This window comes from Mirounga leonina, unplaced genomic scaffold (assembly GCF_011800145.1).
Source record: "Mirounga leonina isolate KUSES-001 unplaced genomic scaffold, KU_Mleo_1.0 Mir_454, whole genome shotgun sequence".
NCBI lineage: Eukaryota > Metazoa > Chordata > Mammalia > Carnivora > Phocidae > Mirounga > Mirounga leonina.
Window position 1 is genome coordinate 8,372,919 of NW_023270763.1, and position 14,209 is coordinate 8,387,127.

The 14,209-nt window shown below is 56.0% G+C and overlaps 1 protein-coding gene across 3 annotated transcripts in view; it reads left to right on the forward strand.

Moving 5' to 3' along the window:
- CUX1 (cut like homeobox 1) overlaps positions 1 to 14,209 on the forward strand; it is a 352,323-nt gene that overhangs the window by 281,150 nt on the left and 56,964 nt on the right. For 2 of the 3 annotated variants that reach the window (XM_034988566.1, XM_034988567.1), the window contains exon 14: positions 328 to 424. In XM_034988566.1, coding sequence (XP_034844457.1) covers positions 328 to 424 — 97 coding nt within the window. Of the gene's footprint in view, positions 1 to 327; positions 425 to 1,415; positions 2,088 to 3,210; positions 3,277 to 4,600; positions 4,703 to 7,026; positions 7,860 to 9,756; positions 9,920 to 10,411; positions 10,469 to 14,209 lie in introns of all 3 variants that reach the window. The other variant, XM_034988568.1, reaches the window with a different exon arrangement.

Genomic DNA, 14,209 nt, shown 5'->3' on the forward strand with positions numbered 1-14,209 from the left:
CTGTGGCTCTGCAGCCAGTCCGCGTGCCAGATGAGGGACGGGTTTAGACTCCTCGACCTTGGGGACGGCATAGAGAATAGGAGTTGTCTAGAAGCGACACGGGTGTAAGAAGAGGAATGACTGCGACAGGAATGCATCCTTTTGGAAAGGCTCTTGAGTGCTCTCCACGCGTGTGGGAGCATCTCCAGGGGAAGGCAGGTTCCTATAACGCATGGGAGTCAGAGAGCGGGCTGCACAGGCCATCGGAGCAGGGATTTCGGGGTCCGGCGGCCCCGGGGAGCGGGCGGGTGGCCGGCCCCACGGTGAGCCCTGCTCTGCCCCATCTAGGACGCGTCCAAGCCCCTGGAAGTGCTGCTGCTGGAGAAGAACCGCTCGCTACAGTCCGAGAATGCCGCGCTGCGCATCTCCAACAGCGACCTGAGCGGTAGGTTGACAGGGTCTCGCGTGCCGTGCTCGGTCCCTTCCGGGGGCCGAGGAAGAGGAAGGTGAACCGTGAGTCTGGGCCGATGCATGACGGGAGCATCAGCGGTTGATGACAGCCTTGACTAATGAGCGCTTGGTCTCCTCCTGGTCCTCCGCACGGCTCCTCCCCTCCCCCCGCCCCGCCTACCGACGCGCACGTCGAGGCGCGTGGCCGCAGGGCACCTGCGGAGGTCAGTCAGGGCCCGTGTTGCAGGAGAGGCCAGGAGGGACACTCAGAGGATGGTGGCCTCTCTGGTCCGTTCCCGGTCGTGCGGCCTCTGTCTTGTGGTGGTTCTGGGGCTGCCTCCAGCCTCAGTGGAGCTTTTCTTCCTTTCGTCAGGTTTTCCTTGGGAGCGCATCCCCCATCCTTAGCCTTTCTTTGCTCGTCCCAAAATGGTGGCGTCACTGACTGCTTCTGGTTTTGGCAGCTGGTAAACCGTTTAACAGTGTCTCGGGCTCCGGTGATAATTCATTCTTAAAATGTGCGTGCCTTCGATCGAGTGGACTCGGTGCAGTGCATTCGCCTCAGAGCAAGTGGTGTGAGAGAACCCGTTGGTCCCAGAATGTCAGTGTTTGCTGCTCCTCAGGTGGGGCCCTTCTGGTAATAGCTCGAATGCTAGCGGCCCGATAAGAGGCCCCGCGACCTGTCGACTCTTTACTGTGTGTGGTACCGGCTCCTTGCCACTTTAGGGGTTTGAATCTGTGTCGAGGGGACTCTCCAGGCTGCAACGTACAAGAAAGGTGCAAACATGAAATGCATGTTGCTTGTTTCGGGGGGCCTCGTTTGGCTAATTTAAAAATTCAATTGAAAAACAAACCAACACACCTCATTGGCCCTTGGAAAATCTGCACTTTTTTTTTTTCCCTTTTGTGGGGCAAACTTGGCATTTTGGTCTTGGTTTTTTTTCCCTTTTGAATCCCCCATAATGCATTATGTTTGCCCTTCCTTGTAGGGTCAGCCAGGAGAAAAGGGAAAGACCAGCCTGAGAGTCGGCGTCCTGGACCTTTGCCGGCCTCCCCTCCTCCTCAGTTGTCCCGCAACACGGGGGAGCAGGCTTCCAATACTAATGGTACACACCAGTTCTCACCAGCGGGGTTAACGCAAGACTTTTTCAGCTCATCCCTGGCAAGCCCCAGCCTACCCCTGGCTTCTACGGGAAAATTTGCACTAAACTCTCTCCTCCAACGACAGCTAATGCAGTCCTTCTACTCCAAGGCCATGCAGGAAGCAGGAAGCACAAGCATGATTTTTTCAACAGGTCCATACAGCACAAACTCCATATCTTCCCAAAGTCCATTACAACAGAGCCCAGATGTAAATGGCATGGCCCCGTCTCCCAGCCAGTCAGAAAGTGCTGGGAGCGTCTCCGAGGGCGAGGAGATAGACACGGCAGAAATCGCCCGGCAGGTGAAGGAACAGTTGATCAAGCACAATATCGGACAGCGCATTTTCGGACACTATGTCTTGGGACTGTCTCAAGGGTCCGTGAGCGAGATTCTGGCCCGGCCCAAGCCCTGGAATAAACTGACCGTTCGCGGCAAGGAGCCCTTTCACAAGATGAAGCAGTTCCTCTCAGACGAGCAGAACATCTTGGCCCTTCGCAGCATCCAAGGCAGACAAAGAGGTGAGAGGCTTTCGGGGGCTGGCGCCAGCGTGTGAACCCGTCAGGGTTGTGTGGGAGTGTGTGTGTGCGTGTCACGGAACATTTGTGCATCACATCAGGTAAAGTTCTCTTGAGTTCTACCATCTCCAGGGTCCGAGGGTCGGCTGGCGTGAGCCAGAGCCCGTAGACTGGGGGGGTCTGGCCTCTGACACTCGCTCAGCACCTCGCATGTAGTAGACTCAGAACCTCAATCCCGCGTATCGAATCGGACGGAATTACACCCCGTACAACGTCCCGACGTGTGTAATGTCCAGTGGTCCGATGGGCAGTGGGTGCTGGCCCCACGGGGGAGGAGCCCTCAGGTAGCGTCTGGCCCTAGAGCCCAGGCGGCCGCAGCCGGGGTCAGGCCTGGGGAGAGCGTATCGGCCACGTGTCCTCTCCTCTTCCCCACGCGCACAAGGGAGCGTGTCCTGTGGCCAGCCTCCCTCCCGGTGTTAGCTTCTGTTAGCGATTGGCACAGCCCAGTGAGCAAAACACGCCTGCCTTGAGTAAGATACGTGGAAGTTTTATGGAAACACCCTTCCTACCCCACCCTCCACAAAAAGATGAAAAGTCCATTCGCATCCCTGATTGAGAGAATCCCTTCCCCCTTGAACGACAGGATCATTCTGCTAAACCAGCAGTGGTAGAGAGGGGTAGATCTTATCAGACGCGTTTGAAACACGACAAATGGAGCAGGGAGGCGTTTCGAACAGCGTCGATTTGCACAAAGCACATCGAGCTTTCTATGGCGATGTTAACTGAAATTGACTGTCTTTGGATGATTAATGTGAGCTTTGTTCCGGGGGCTGGTGGGCGATGCGCTTGGTGGCAGGCGGTGCTCCCTCCGTTTGACCCTCATGGCATTGGTGCCGTGGGCCACTCCTTAGGTCTGTCTGATCTTCCGCAGCAGAGCCATGGCCTCTGCAGGCCGGCTGGCCAGGGAAGGGCCTCTCAAAAGTTTCTAGTAACTCCCGAGTTGCACAGGAAGCCCTGAGCCCTTTCTGTAGCGACAGGCGGCTCAGATTTCATGTCACACAGCCCATATCGTCAACACCACCATCCCCCTGATTGTTTTGTTCTTACCACACTTGTTTTTCAACAGAGAATCCAGGCCAGAGCCTGAACAGACTATTTCAGGAAGTACCGAAACGAAGAAATGGGTCCGAAGGTATGTTGCAGGCAGGTGTTTTTCTTTGCAGTTAGTAAAACCTAGGAAGCAGCATGTCCTTAGCTGTGCATTTGGGTTAAAACTGTGCAGTGTGATTCTGGCCTGGAACCTGATGGAAAAACAGCTAGTAAGTATAAAACAAAGCACGGGCTCAAGTACGCACAGTCCCTCCTGAGCTGCCCGCACTCTACCGGGTGCGGAAGAGGCGAGGAGAGAAAGTGCCCCTAAGAATCAGTCCCCAAGTGCCATCCCAACCCCCCCTCAGGTTCAAATTACACCGTCCCCCCCGCCCTTCTCAGAAGCGGGCAGGAGCGTTAACAATCGTTGCTCTGAGAAAAATCAGGTGGCTGAGTCAGATGACATACTGCTGCTTCCTTGTACTTCCTTTTAACTCTGAACTGTGTTAAAGGTACTACGGAGTGGACAAATTCCAACGAATTCCAAACGTAATCGGTTCTCCTCTGGGCCCCCCTGCGCTCCTTGGTGCTGCATCTTTAAAGGGGCTCCGCCCCCGCGGTCTGCTTGTTTTGCAATGGTTTGGTGTGGCGGTGCTTACTTAGTAAGGTAGCGGAGAATGAAGCTACGATACGTGGAGGGCTTCCAGAAAGAGGCGGGGCCAGCCCCCGGGGCCACAGTAGCTTCCGTGCGTCCGTGCACGTGGCTGCTCTGCAGAGCGTCACCAGGTGACCGAGGGTCTTGTCCTGGAGGGAGCTCTGCAGGCTACTCGCCTCATTCATAAATTTTTAAAAGACAGCATGTGACCAAAGAGCCGAAATAGGAAGCCTTCATCCTCTTCGCCTTGTATGTGCCCATGACTGATAGGTAATCCACCTCGACCCTTCACCTGCATTTCCCATCGCTGCTTTTTGGGGACACCAGCGTCCAACAGACGTGCAGAACCCTGAGCACAATCCCAGGCCAAAGCAATTGTCGGAGTTGCTTTTAAGTGACTCCCAAACACCACTGCCTTTTTCAGGCCTTCCTCTGGTTTTGTACTGGAGTGGGTGACCTGCTCTCCCTAATCCCGCCCCACGGGTGCCGTCCAGTTGGGGTAACCGTGAGAGCTTGCCCCGCTGGCCAGATGACCCTGACCACCAGGTAGATTCCGCAGGAAGCCCTTCCTGCCCAGGGCCGCAGTACCTGCTGTGAGGTTGCACGCCCAGCAGGTACGGGTCAACGGGAGGCCACGCCTGCCTCCTTAACCGTCACCGGCCTCAACTCGGGAGCTATTGATCAGAATGACCTCTTCGTGCAGTCCTGATTTTTGTTGGTTGGTTTGTTTCACGTCCGGGTTTGATGTCATGGGTGTGGCTTCTCCCTGCAGGTAACATCACGACCCGGATCCGAGCCTCCGATACCGGATCCGATGAAGCAATCAAGTCCATCCTGGAACAAGCCAAAAGGGAGCTGCAGGTGCAGAAAACTGGTACGGAATCCACTTCTTTGACCACTGTCTTCCAGGGTTAATTAGAAGAATTGTCATGAGTGTCCTGGTTAGCAGTATTTAACTTTAAAAAAAATAAAGTGAAAACCCCACACAATAGAACGTGTGTTTTCAGGCACTTAGGCAAGTGCAGAGGGGAGCAGAGGTCTGCGTGATCTTTTTCTTTTTCTTTTTCTTTTTATCACATCACGCCCTAGCATTGACTCAAGAAGGTATCCCTGGCCTAGTTTGTCCTTATACTTACGTGGACAGGTAGTCTGTATCAAATTGCCTTTTTCAAATGCCATACGGGCTTTGTTATTTGGATATATCCTTGACTGAACCCCGAAAAAGGATGGGTGCAAAATAAATCCTAAGCTGCTTCGCAGAACGAACGTTGCTAGGGAGGAGCGGGAAGTTGTAGTAGATGGATGTCCACCTCTGCAGTCAGGCGGCCTCAGGACTCGGCCCTCGGTGCTCCCTGAGAGCTGCCTCGTCCGACAAGAGAGAGCCGCCACACTTCAGCCTCTCTCTGGCTGAGTTTGACGGCAAGGCACACCGGCCGTAGGTTCAGCTCAGACCTGCCGCCGGAGAGGAGACCGAGTGCCTGGGTTCTCTTGCTCTGGGGTTCAGCATAGGGACGCACACCCACCCCATACCCGTGAAGCCCCTGCTCTGCAGAGCCGCTCCCCTGCGGACCTGGTCACGGGGCTTCCGCCAGGCCTGGTGGCAGGCCACCACCCAGTCCCTCCCCTGGCCACGAGGCCCTTCCCCCAGGCCACCCCACTCCCACATGACTCATTCAGTGGTGAGCCCGGAGCTCCCTTCTGGGAACTAGGCCTGGCCTTGGCATTTTTACCTCCCCTGTCCTATTTAAACTAGGTCCATACCCTTGCCCTGAAAGGTGGATACTGTTATCCTACTGCCGATTCTCAAACTCAGGCTCCAAGTGAGACTTACTAAATGACAGGTCCTGGGTGGAAACCCAGGTCTCTCAGCTCTTGTCCCAGCACCTCCCCCTCTGCAACCATCTGCCTCCTTACAGGGACCCCAGTGCGGTGGGTGGGAGACCGTCCTGTGAGGCCCTGGGGCCTGACACTGGGGGGACCTTCCATTTGATGTAGTTCTTCCTCTCCAGACCAGGGTTGACATGTAAGCCAGCCCCTCCTCTGGGTGGCTGAACAACCAAGAGGCTTGGCCGGGCCCCCCGACAGGGTGGGAGACAGCCCCGGATCGAGAGCAGAAGGGCCCGGTTTCTCCCGCAAAGGAGTGCTGGTTCTGCCTGCACCCTCGGGTGCTGTGGGGATCGTGCAAGTCCGAGAAGCAGGGCCCTTGGTCAGCCGGTGAAATTAAGTCCTCGAGAGGCCTAAAAGGTTGTCCCTGTTATTTGAAGCATTTTTCAGCCTCATTTAAAGTGGATAAAGAGCTGGATCCCGTGATTCCGTCCCCGAGATGTGAAGGTGTCCACGAGCTGGCACCACCTGCGGGAGCGTTCAGCCCGGCGCTCCTCAGCCAGGGCCTCGCTGCACAGTTGCCCGGGAGCTGGTCAAAAACGCGGGCTGCTGCAGCCCCACACCTGCTACTCAGGCAGACCCTCCAGGGCTGGGCCTGGGCATGTGCATTTTAACAAGCCCAGCGGGTGATTCTGAGGCACAGCCCTCGTTAAGGGTCCTCGATCTAACCCACCACCCATCCCAAGCTCACAGACGGAAATCCCGAGGCCCGGCCGTGCCCTCTGAGTCCCCCAAGGTCGCAGCCCTGGGTTCCCGGGCCAGGGCCTGGCCGCTGTCCCCCCATCGTGGGCCTCGCTGTTGCCGGCCACACCACAGTCACCTGCCCAGGGGACAGTAAATGTGGGCCAGCCCAAACACGGCCGTGTCTCACTGGAGACTCCGGGCTCACGCTGCAACCCTTAACAGAAATTACGCCTCTAAAGGTTGACCCAAGCACTACAGTTCTGGAATTTAGCACACGAGAATATTGTTTAGAAATCCTCAGGGGTGATGGCACATCCCTGAGCGTCTGCCCACTTTCCCCGCTCCCCCCACCACACACACTCGGGGATAATGAACCCTTTCAGATGGCGTGAAGTAAAGGCCAGCGGGTCTCAGAGCGGTGGCGTTAGTCCGTCTGTCCCTGCCCGGACAGGATGCACGCGGGGTCCACTGACCGAGGAAATGCTGGTCCAATTCGAGTGGCTTGGTTGTCCCAGAGAATCCGCATTTTGTGGGAGGCCGGGTTAGAAGGAAGCGGAGGGAACAACAGCGCGCTCCCGACCGGAGCGCTCGGGCCCGCCACCACCTCACGCCTGTGTTTGCTCCGTGCAGCAGAGCCCGCCCAGCCTTCGTCCACAGCCGGCAGCGGGAGCTCGGACGACGCCATCCGCTCCATCCTGCAGCAGGCCCGGCGCGAGATGGAGGCCCAGCAGGCCGCCCTCGACCCCGCCTTAAAGCCCGCGCCGCTGTCCCAGGCCGACATCGCCATCCTGACCCCCAAGTTGATACCCTCCTCGCCCATGTCATCCGTGTCCAGCTACCCTCCGCTCGCCCTGTCCTTGAAGAAGCCCCCCTCCGCCCCCGATGCCGGTGCCTCCGCTCTGCCCAACCCCCCGGCCCTCAAAAAGGAGTCCCAGGACGCGCCCGGGCTGGACCTCCAGGGAGCGGCCGAGTCTGCGCAGGGGGTCCTGAGACACGTGAAGAGCGAGCTGGGCCGCAGCGGCGTGTGGAAGGACCACTGGTGGAGCACGGTGCAGCCGGAGAGGAAGAGCGCCGTGCCCCCCGAGGACACCAAGTCGGAAGAAGCCATCGGCGCCAAGGAGAAGGGTGGCGGCAGCCAGCCGCGGGCCGAGCGCAGCCAGCTCCAGGGACCCTCGTCGTCGTCAGAGTACTGGAAGGAGTGGCCCAGCGCCGAGTCGCCGTACTCCCAGAGCTCGGAGCTGAGCCTGACCGGAGCCAGCCGCAGCGAGACCCCCCAGAACAGCCCCCTGCCCTCCTCCCCGATCGTGCCCATGTCCAAGCCCGCCAAGCCCTCGGTCCCTCCGCTGACCCCAGAGCAGTACGAGATCTACATGTACCAGGAAGTGGACACCATCGAGCTCACCCGGCAGGTGAAAGAGAAGCTGGCCAAGAACGGCATCTGTCAAAGGATCTTCGGGGAGAAGGTAAGGGGTTGGTTCAGGGGCCTGGCTTTTCCCGTCTCTCTGGAGGACGTGGCCATAGCCCCTTTAGTGAGCCACAGAGCAGAAAGGGTCGCCCGCCCCCAAGCTTGCGGAGAAGCTGGCCGGTGAATGTTCCATTTGCCGCGTCCCCTTAGGGGCGAGACTCTGGGCTAGGCCCCGTCACCCACCACGCTCCTTTTGACTCCCGGTGACACTGTGAGGGGGCGCTAAAGTCGCCATCTGACAGATTAGGACAGTGAGGCTCAGGGAAGTCAGCTACATGCCCCCAGCCGGCCGGTGGCTCAGTTCAAGTCCCACCTCTCTGCCAAGTGTGGCCCAGACGCACCTCCGCAGGCTTTTTTTTGGCCAAAAAAGATCTGAGCCCATAGGGAGACCACCAGTATGCAGAGAAGCAAAAGGCACAGGATAGGAAAAGCTTGTGTCACGTGATAGGCATAATCGTACCTTTCTCATAACTCAGAAGGCACTTGGTGAAGCGACCTGCCCAGAATCCATAGCTCATGCGGCCCGGGCCATGCCCACAGCTGGCCCTAAAAGCCCCCATTTCCATGTCTTCCCTCCCAGGCTCATGAAAGTACAGTGGTTTGTGAGTAAGCCCCCCCAAGACCCTTTCTGTTCTTGGCACTTCCCAGTAACAGATTCTGGATAATGGGGATTTACCAGGGCCGTAAAATAGAAGATAAACATAATACCCCAGCATCATTTCAGATTCAGTAAGTAATTACTGAGCATAATGAGAAGCACTCCACTCCCCTAAAAGGCAGCCTCCCTGAGGGGCACGTAGCGGGGGCGGTAGTGGCCTCCGAGGGGCCCCACGCAGGGTCTCCGTCCCCTCCTGCATCCCCCCCAGCCCCACACTGTCCTGCCTTCCATTCAGTGTTTGCAGCGTACCGTGCCTCAGATCCTTACAACATCTCATTGTGATCTCTTTGTCCTGATTTTGCAAAAGGTGATGGGGTGGAGAGAAGTGAGGATGAGAATTTAAAGTCCCTTGAAATTTCTAGTTCAGTGTTGTAAAAATATCATTTGAGAACATTTAAATAGACATTTGTGCTCATGCCTTAAATTTAGCAGAGACTTAATAGCGTTGAACTTGTTTGGCCCGTGAGTGCAGTTTATTCTGGAACTTGAGAACTTTTCAAAAGAGTGATCGAATGCAGCCCCTAAATATCTCTGGGCTGCATCTGTGTCCTGTGGGGGGTGTTTGTGCCCATACATATGTATGGCCATATGTGAGCGTTCAGAAAACTCGGGCATGTACGTGCAACTTGCCGGTTGTCTGCAATGAGTCTTACCCCCAGGCTGGCGCCCCCGTCGCCGCCGGCGCACCTCTGGGCCCCCACTGCAGAGCAGGATGTGGTCAGAGAGAGCAAACCTCTCTAAAGGTCAGCCTGGCCCAGCGCCACAAAGACGACTGGCCTCCCGCATCCCGCCAACATCCGCTGCTCCGGCCGCTAAACGGGTCTGTGGCCCCAGCACCTCCACCTTCCGTAACACCACCAAAGAGCAAGATGGTTTCAGCGCTTCCTCCTCAGGGTGTCGGGACGACAGCCCCACGGCCTCGGCAGGATCGAGGCCCTGGGCGAGATCCCACCCCCTCTCCCTGGGAGCAGATAGCTAGGACTGTAACCGTGGGTTCCCCGTGCCAGGGCATCAGCCCACCGGTGACCTTGAAAGCTGATTCCCCCGCCCCAGGCTGGCGCCATCCACCAGGCAGGGACGGATGGGGCGGGGGCGGGGGTCTGTGCTCAGCCCCTAAAGTGCTCACTGGGTGTCGTCCGTCTCGGCCTCTCCACGGCTCTCTGTGCATCGCTGGCGGATTTTGTGGCCTCGCACTAAATCCTGGCCACTGACGCCATGCCTTTGGTTGCCACTGCAGGTACTGGGCCTGTCCCAGGGCAGCGTCAGTGACATGCTGTCCCGGCCAAAGCCTTGGAGCAAGCTGACCCAGAAAGGCCGCGAACCCTTCATCCGGATGCAGCTCTGGCTCAACGGCGAGCTGGGCCAGGGTGTCCTGCCTGTGCAGGGGCAGCAGGGGCCAGGTAAGGGCGGCCCTGCCCTGGGCGCCTACGGGTGGGGGCGGGGAAACACGCGGGAGGCCGCGAGCTGCCCCCTTCCTGCACAACCTGTTGCCATGAGACCGACTTCAGTTTTGAGGGGAGAGAAGATTGTGCCTAGCTAATTTTATAAGCAGCGGAAAATGAGTTACTAATTAAGAAAATGCTGTTTATACATAAATATAAGTAAAAGTCAAGTAGCTAAATCAGGGAATCAGGAGAGGAAATCAGCCAAAGGCACAGAGGTGAGAGATAGAACGGGCTCCGGCTTCCACCTGCTCCCGACCAGGGGGTCCTGGCTTTTCCCTGGCAGAGCAGTGCTCGCCTGCATGGCCCCGAGTTCTGGCCGCCCCCCGGAAGGAGTGGGACCTTTGGGGCCCTTATGCTGTCCCTGCCCCGCTGCGCTGGGTGCATTAGGAAGCTTTAAGCACCTGGGGTTTGTTTCCTCATTTAATTGTAACCCTTTGTCTTATTTAGTTCTCCATTCTGTGACGTCACTACAGGACCCCCTGCAGCAGGGCTGTGTGAGCTCAGGTAACCAGCTGATTTCTGTTGTCTTGTGTGAAATATTTCCCTCCCCTGTACATTTTCCTGTCCTCTGGTCTGTAGCCGGGAGACTCAGAGGATCCCTGGCTCTGGATCTGAAAACACCGTATCCCGTTGGCACACTAGGTTCTCGTGGTCCTAGTTGCTAATGGAGACCGGGAGAGTCGACAGCTGAGTGAGGGTTTCCTCCAGCGTTTTCCCGCTCACCACCAAAGTCTTTCATCGGTCTGTGGCTTCTAGGTGTGCAGGCCTGGGGGCTGGAGTCCAAGTCAGAGACAGATTCTGTACCCGGGGGGGCTTCCATATGAATGGGAGGGGACAGGATCGGGCGCACGATGCTCCCCCAGCAGGGTCATGGCGGGGAGAAGTTGAGCCCATCTGGAAGAACTTGGGGCCACCTTCAAGCAGGAAGGCTGGAGAAGAAGCAAGCGGCCGGCAGGGTCACAGAAAGGAGATGGCAGAGGGCCCCTGGGAGCCGTTTGGGGTGTGAATGGATACAGAGCCAGTGATGTCCGGAAGAGTGGGGCTGAGGATGCGAATCCAGCCGGGAGGCGGGTTGGGGTGGGGGCGCCTGGAGGGCCCGCCGGCTGGGACCCTCACCTCATCTGAAGCCCCGAGGTCTCTGAGGCGGCATCTCTGCCCTGCGGACCCCTTGCGGCGGCACCGTGCTCCCGGACCCCCTCGCGTGTCCTCCCTGCGCTCCCGCTAGCGCAGAGCTTGGCTCACCCAGCTTCCAGGAACAGCCAGCATCTTGAGCTGCTCCTCGTTTTTCCTTTATTTTTCTAAACATGTTGATTAGTCTCCATATCCCATTGATTCATTGAAAACACAAACAAAGCTAAGTGAGGAGCGTGAAGCCCGCCAGCCCGCTGCAAGTTTTACGAGGGGAAACATGTGTAGCACGGGGAACAGCTGGGCGGCAGCGGCCGTTACCGCTGCGAGATGCCAAACCCACGCACAGATGCAGCCCGAGCGGGGCACTTGCCGCAAAGTTCCCGGCTGAGCTTGTGCTCGGGGTGTTCCCGATTTGAATTTGACCAAAATGGGGGTGTGGAAGGCCATACCGTACCTGGATCGTTGGTCTCCTTGGCTGGACATCTATGTGGAGAGGTTTGTCCACCCGCAGAAGGATCCCAGGTACTTCCTTCTCGCGTCGTTTCCGGGTCGCTCAGTTTCGTTAGCAAGCCCCAGAGAACTCACCTGGCCCTGGCTGGCCTTCCAGATGCATCAGGGCAAATAATGCACAGAGTCGTTTGTGTCAGAGCTTTGCAGACATTTGCGTGGAAAATCAGCCTTGCCTCTTACTCCCGCAGAAAGCTGGCCTCCCCTTAAGCCCTCCGAGAGTATTTGCTGCCCCACCAGAGTCAGGACTAAACTTGGCAGGATGTGACGAACGTTTTTTAGATCAAAATCGCTTATTCCTAAATAAAACGTGAAGTCTCCTGCAGTTCCAGGTCAGTTATGATCGATGCCAAAATCTCCTCCGTGTGCGAACAAATCCTTAAAAAGAATGGCCTTCCGCTCTTTCATCGAACGGCAGGTAGTTGCTACCCTGTTGGAACTTCCATAGTCACATTCCCAGCGTGGGAAAACCATGCCGGGCTCCTCAGAGGGACGTAAATGGTATTTGTAAGATATCGGATTACTTTATAAAATAAAGCGATGCATAGAACTCGTGGAGAGTCTGCAGATTGGCGGAGGCAGGGAGCCTCTGGATAAAAGTGAGCACTGAAGAACTTCTCAGTGGTTTCTGTGAAGAGGTAGCAGGCGGGTCTCTCCCTGTGTCTCCTCAGCCAGACGGGGGACGGATTGCAGACCGTTTCACCCACCATGCCCGTTGTCAGTTAGCAAGAGGGAATCCGTAGAAACAATAAGCATGATGATTGTGGAGAGAAATGGAAAAATATTTCATATATCCTAGGAAAATAAAATTTTTTTAAGATTTATTTAGTTTAGAGAGTGCACACGCATGCGTGCAAGTGTGGGGAGGGGAGGCGGACGGAGGAAGAGAGAGAATCTCCAACAACTCCCCACCGAGTGCGGAGCCGGATGCGGGGCTCGATCCCAGGACCCTAAGATCATGACCTGAGCCCAAACTAAGAGTTGGACACTCAACTGACTGAGCCACCCAGACACCCCTAAACTTTTTAATATCATGATGGTAGCTAAGCCAAAATGTTTCTCTGGATTGGCAAAGACTAGAAAGTCCTTGTCAAAACAAGAAGGACGATTATCACAGTGGCAAGATTGTGGGTAGTAGTTTTCCTTGTTTGAGATTTCTTTACTATCAGTGTTATCCTTTCAAGAGTATTTCTAAAAATCAAAGTAGTTGAGCTTTTCAGTATGTGGAATTTAGATTCGGAAAACAGAATTATTTTACGATGATGAGTATTGGTAAATCGTCAGGATGGATGCCCATAGGAGACTCCAGAATCTTCCCCAACAGAGTAGAGAATCAGTGTCTCTGAGGAGAGCTTCAGCAATGCTGCCCCAAAGGTACAGTAGTGAAGCCCCCGGTTCTAGGATTTCCCCAGGATTCTGCTTCTCTGTTCTCACCATGGCTACCACGGAATCCTTCCAAGAGGCCCCCTGGACCTAGAAAGATGCTGTCCTTGGTCATGGCTCCACGAGGCCTGTGTCGAAGGCGGCTCAGCATGGTAGAACCAGCTGCCTGCGGGAAGATCAGTCCAACCCTGGGTTGGTTGGTTCCTGAACATTGGCGAGAAGCACCCATCGTGTGAGCCTCCAGGCCTCTGAGCTGGCCTGGTGGTGAGGGTAGCCTCCCAAGTGTGGAAGGACTCTGGAAGACTGGCCTTCTGTCCACAGCCCTTCAGTGAGATAGGTATGGTCTCAGAGCAGAGAATGAGAGGGCCCAGGGTAGGGCTCTGTGCTCAGTTACCATGGCGATAAGGTGCCCACGAGTAGAGTGGCCTCACTCATCTGAACAGCAAACTGCTGACGCAAGAATCTGTTTGCCTCACTAAAGAATTCCCGTCTGCCTCTTTCTGCCCGGCGCTGTCACCCCTCAGGGTCTCTGTTTTCCTTAATGATCTGTATGTCAAGCTTGCTGATGAGTTTTACAACGAGAGAGAGACTGAATTTTGAATTACATCACCAGTTCCTTTTGGTGACCGGAACCATTCGTGAATGTTCCTTTGATGATCTGAGCGTTGGGGCGACAGCCTTGGACATTCAGGAAGGTTGATGCCCTTTTCTGCTGGTGACCTGTGCTTTTTCTTGGACGCTGTGGGGGCCTTGATGAAGAATCAGGAGAGCAGGGAGTTCCGTGCCAATCACATGAGTACCTTTAAAGGTGGGGGGGGGGCGGTTAAAGGCCAGAACTTCCGATCAGATGCTTGTTAATGTATTTCCAGGCAGTCTAGTCCTCTGCAAACATTTTTGAGTTGGCTTCTTTCAAAGTTCCCAGTGTCTTGGGGAGGGGCGTCTGCAATTCTATCCAGGGTCGTCTTTGATCGAAGATGGCAAACGTATTTAAAGGTGGAGTTGACGGGGAGGCCTTTGGGGATTGATTCTCCACGTCTTCCTTTTGTCTGTCTTCCATCCCAGGTATCAAGCATCAGCCGACCTCACACTGCTTAGCAATCGCGGGGCTCTGGGGAAGCCAAGAAAGCACTTACAGAAGGGGTGGGGCTGTGAGGCTTGTTTTCTCTGAGTGGGGCCTGCTCTCCATGCTTATCAGGCAGCAGGCTTTTTTAAAGGGAAGAAAAC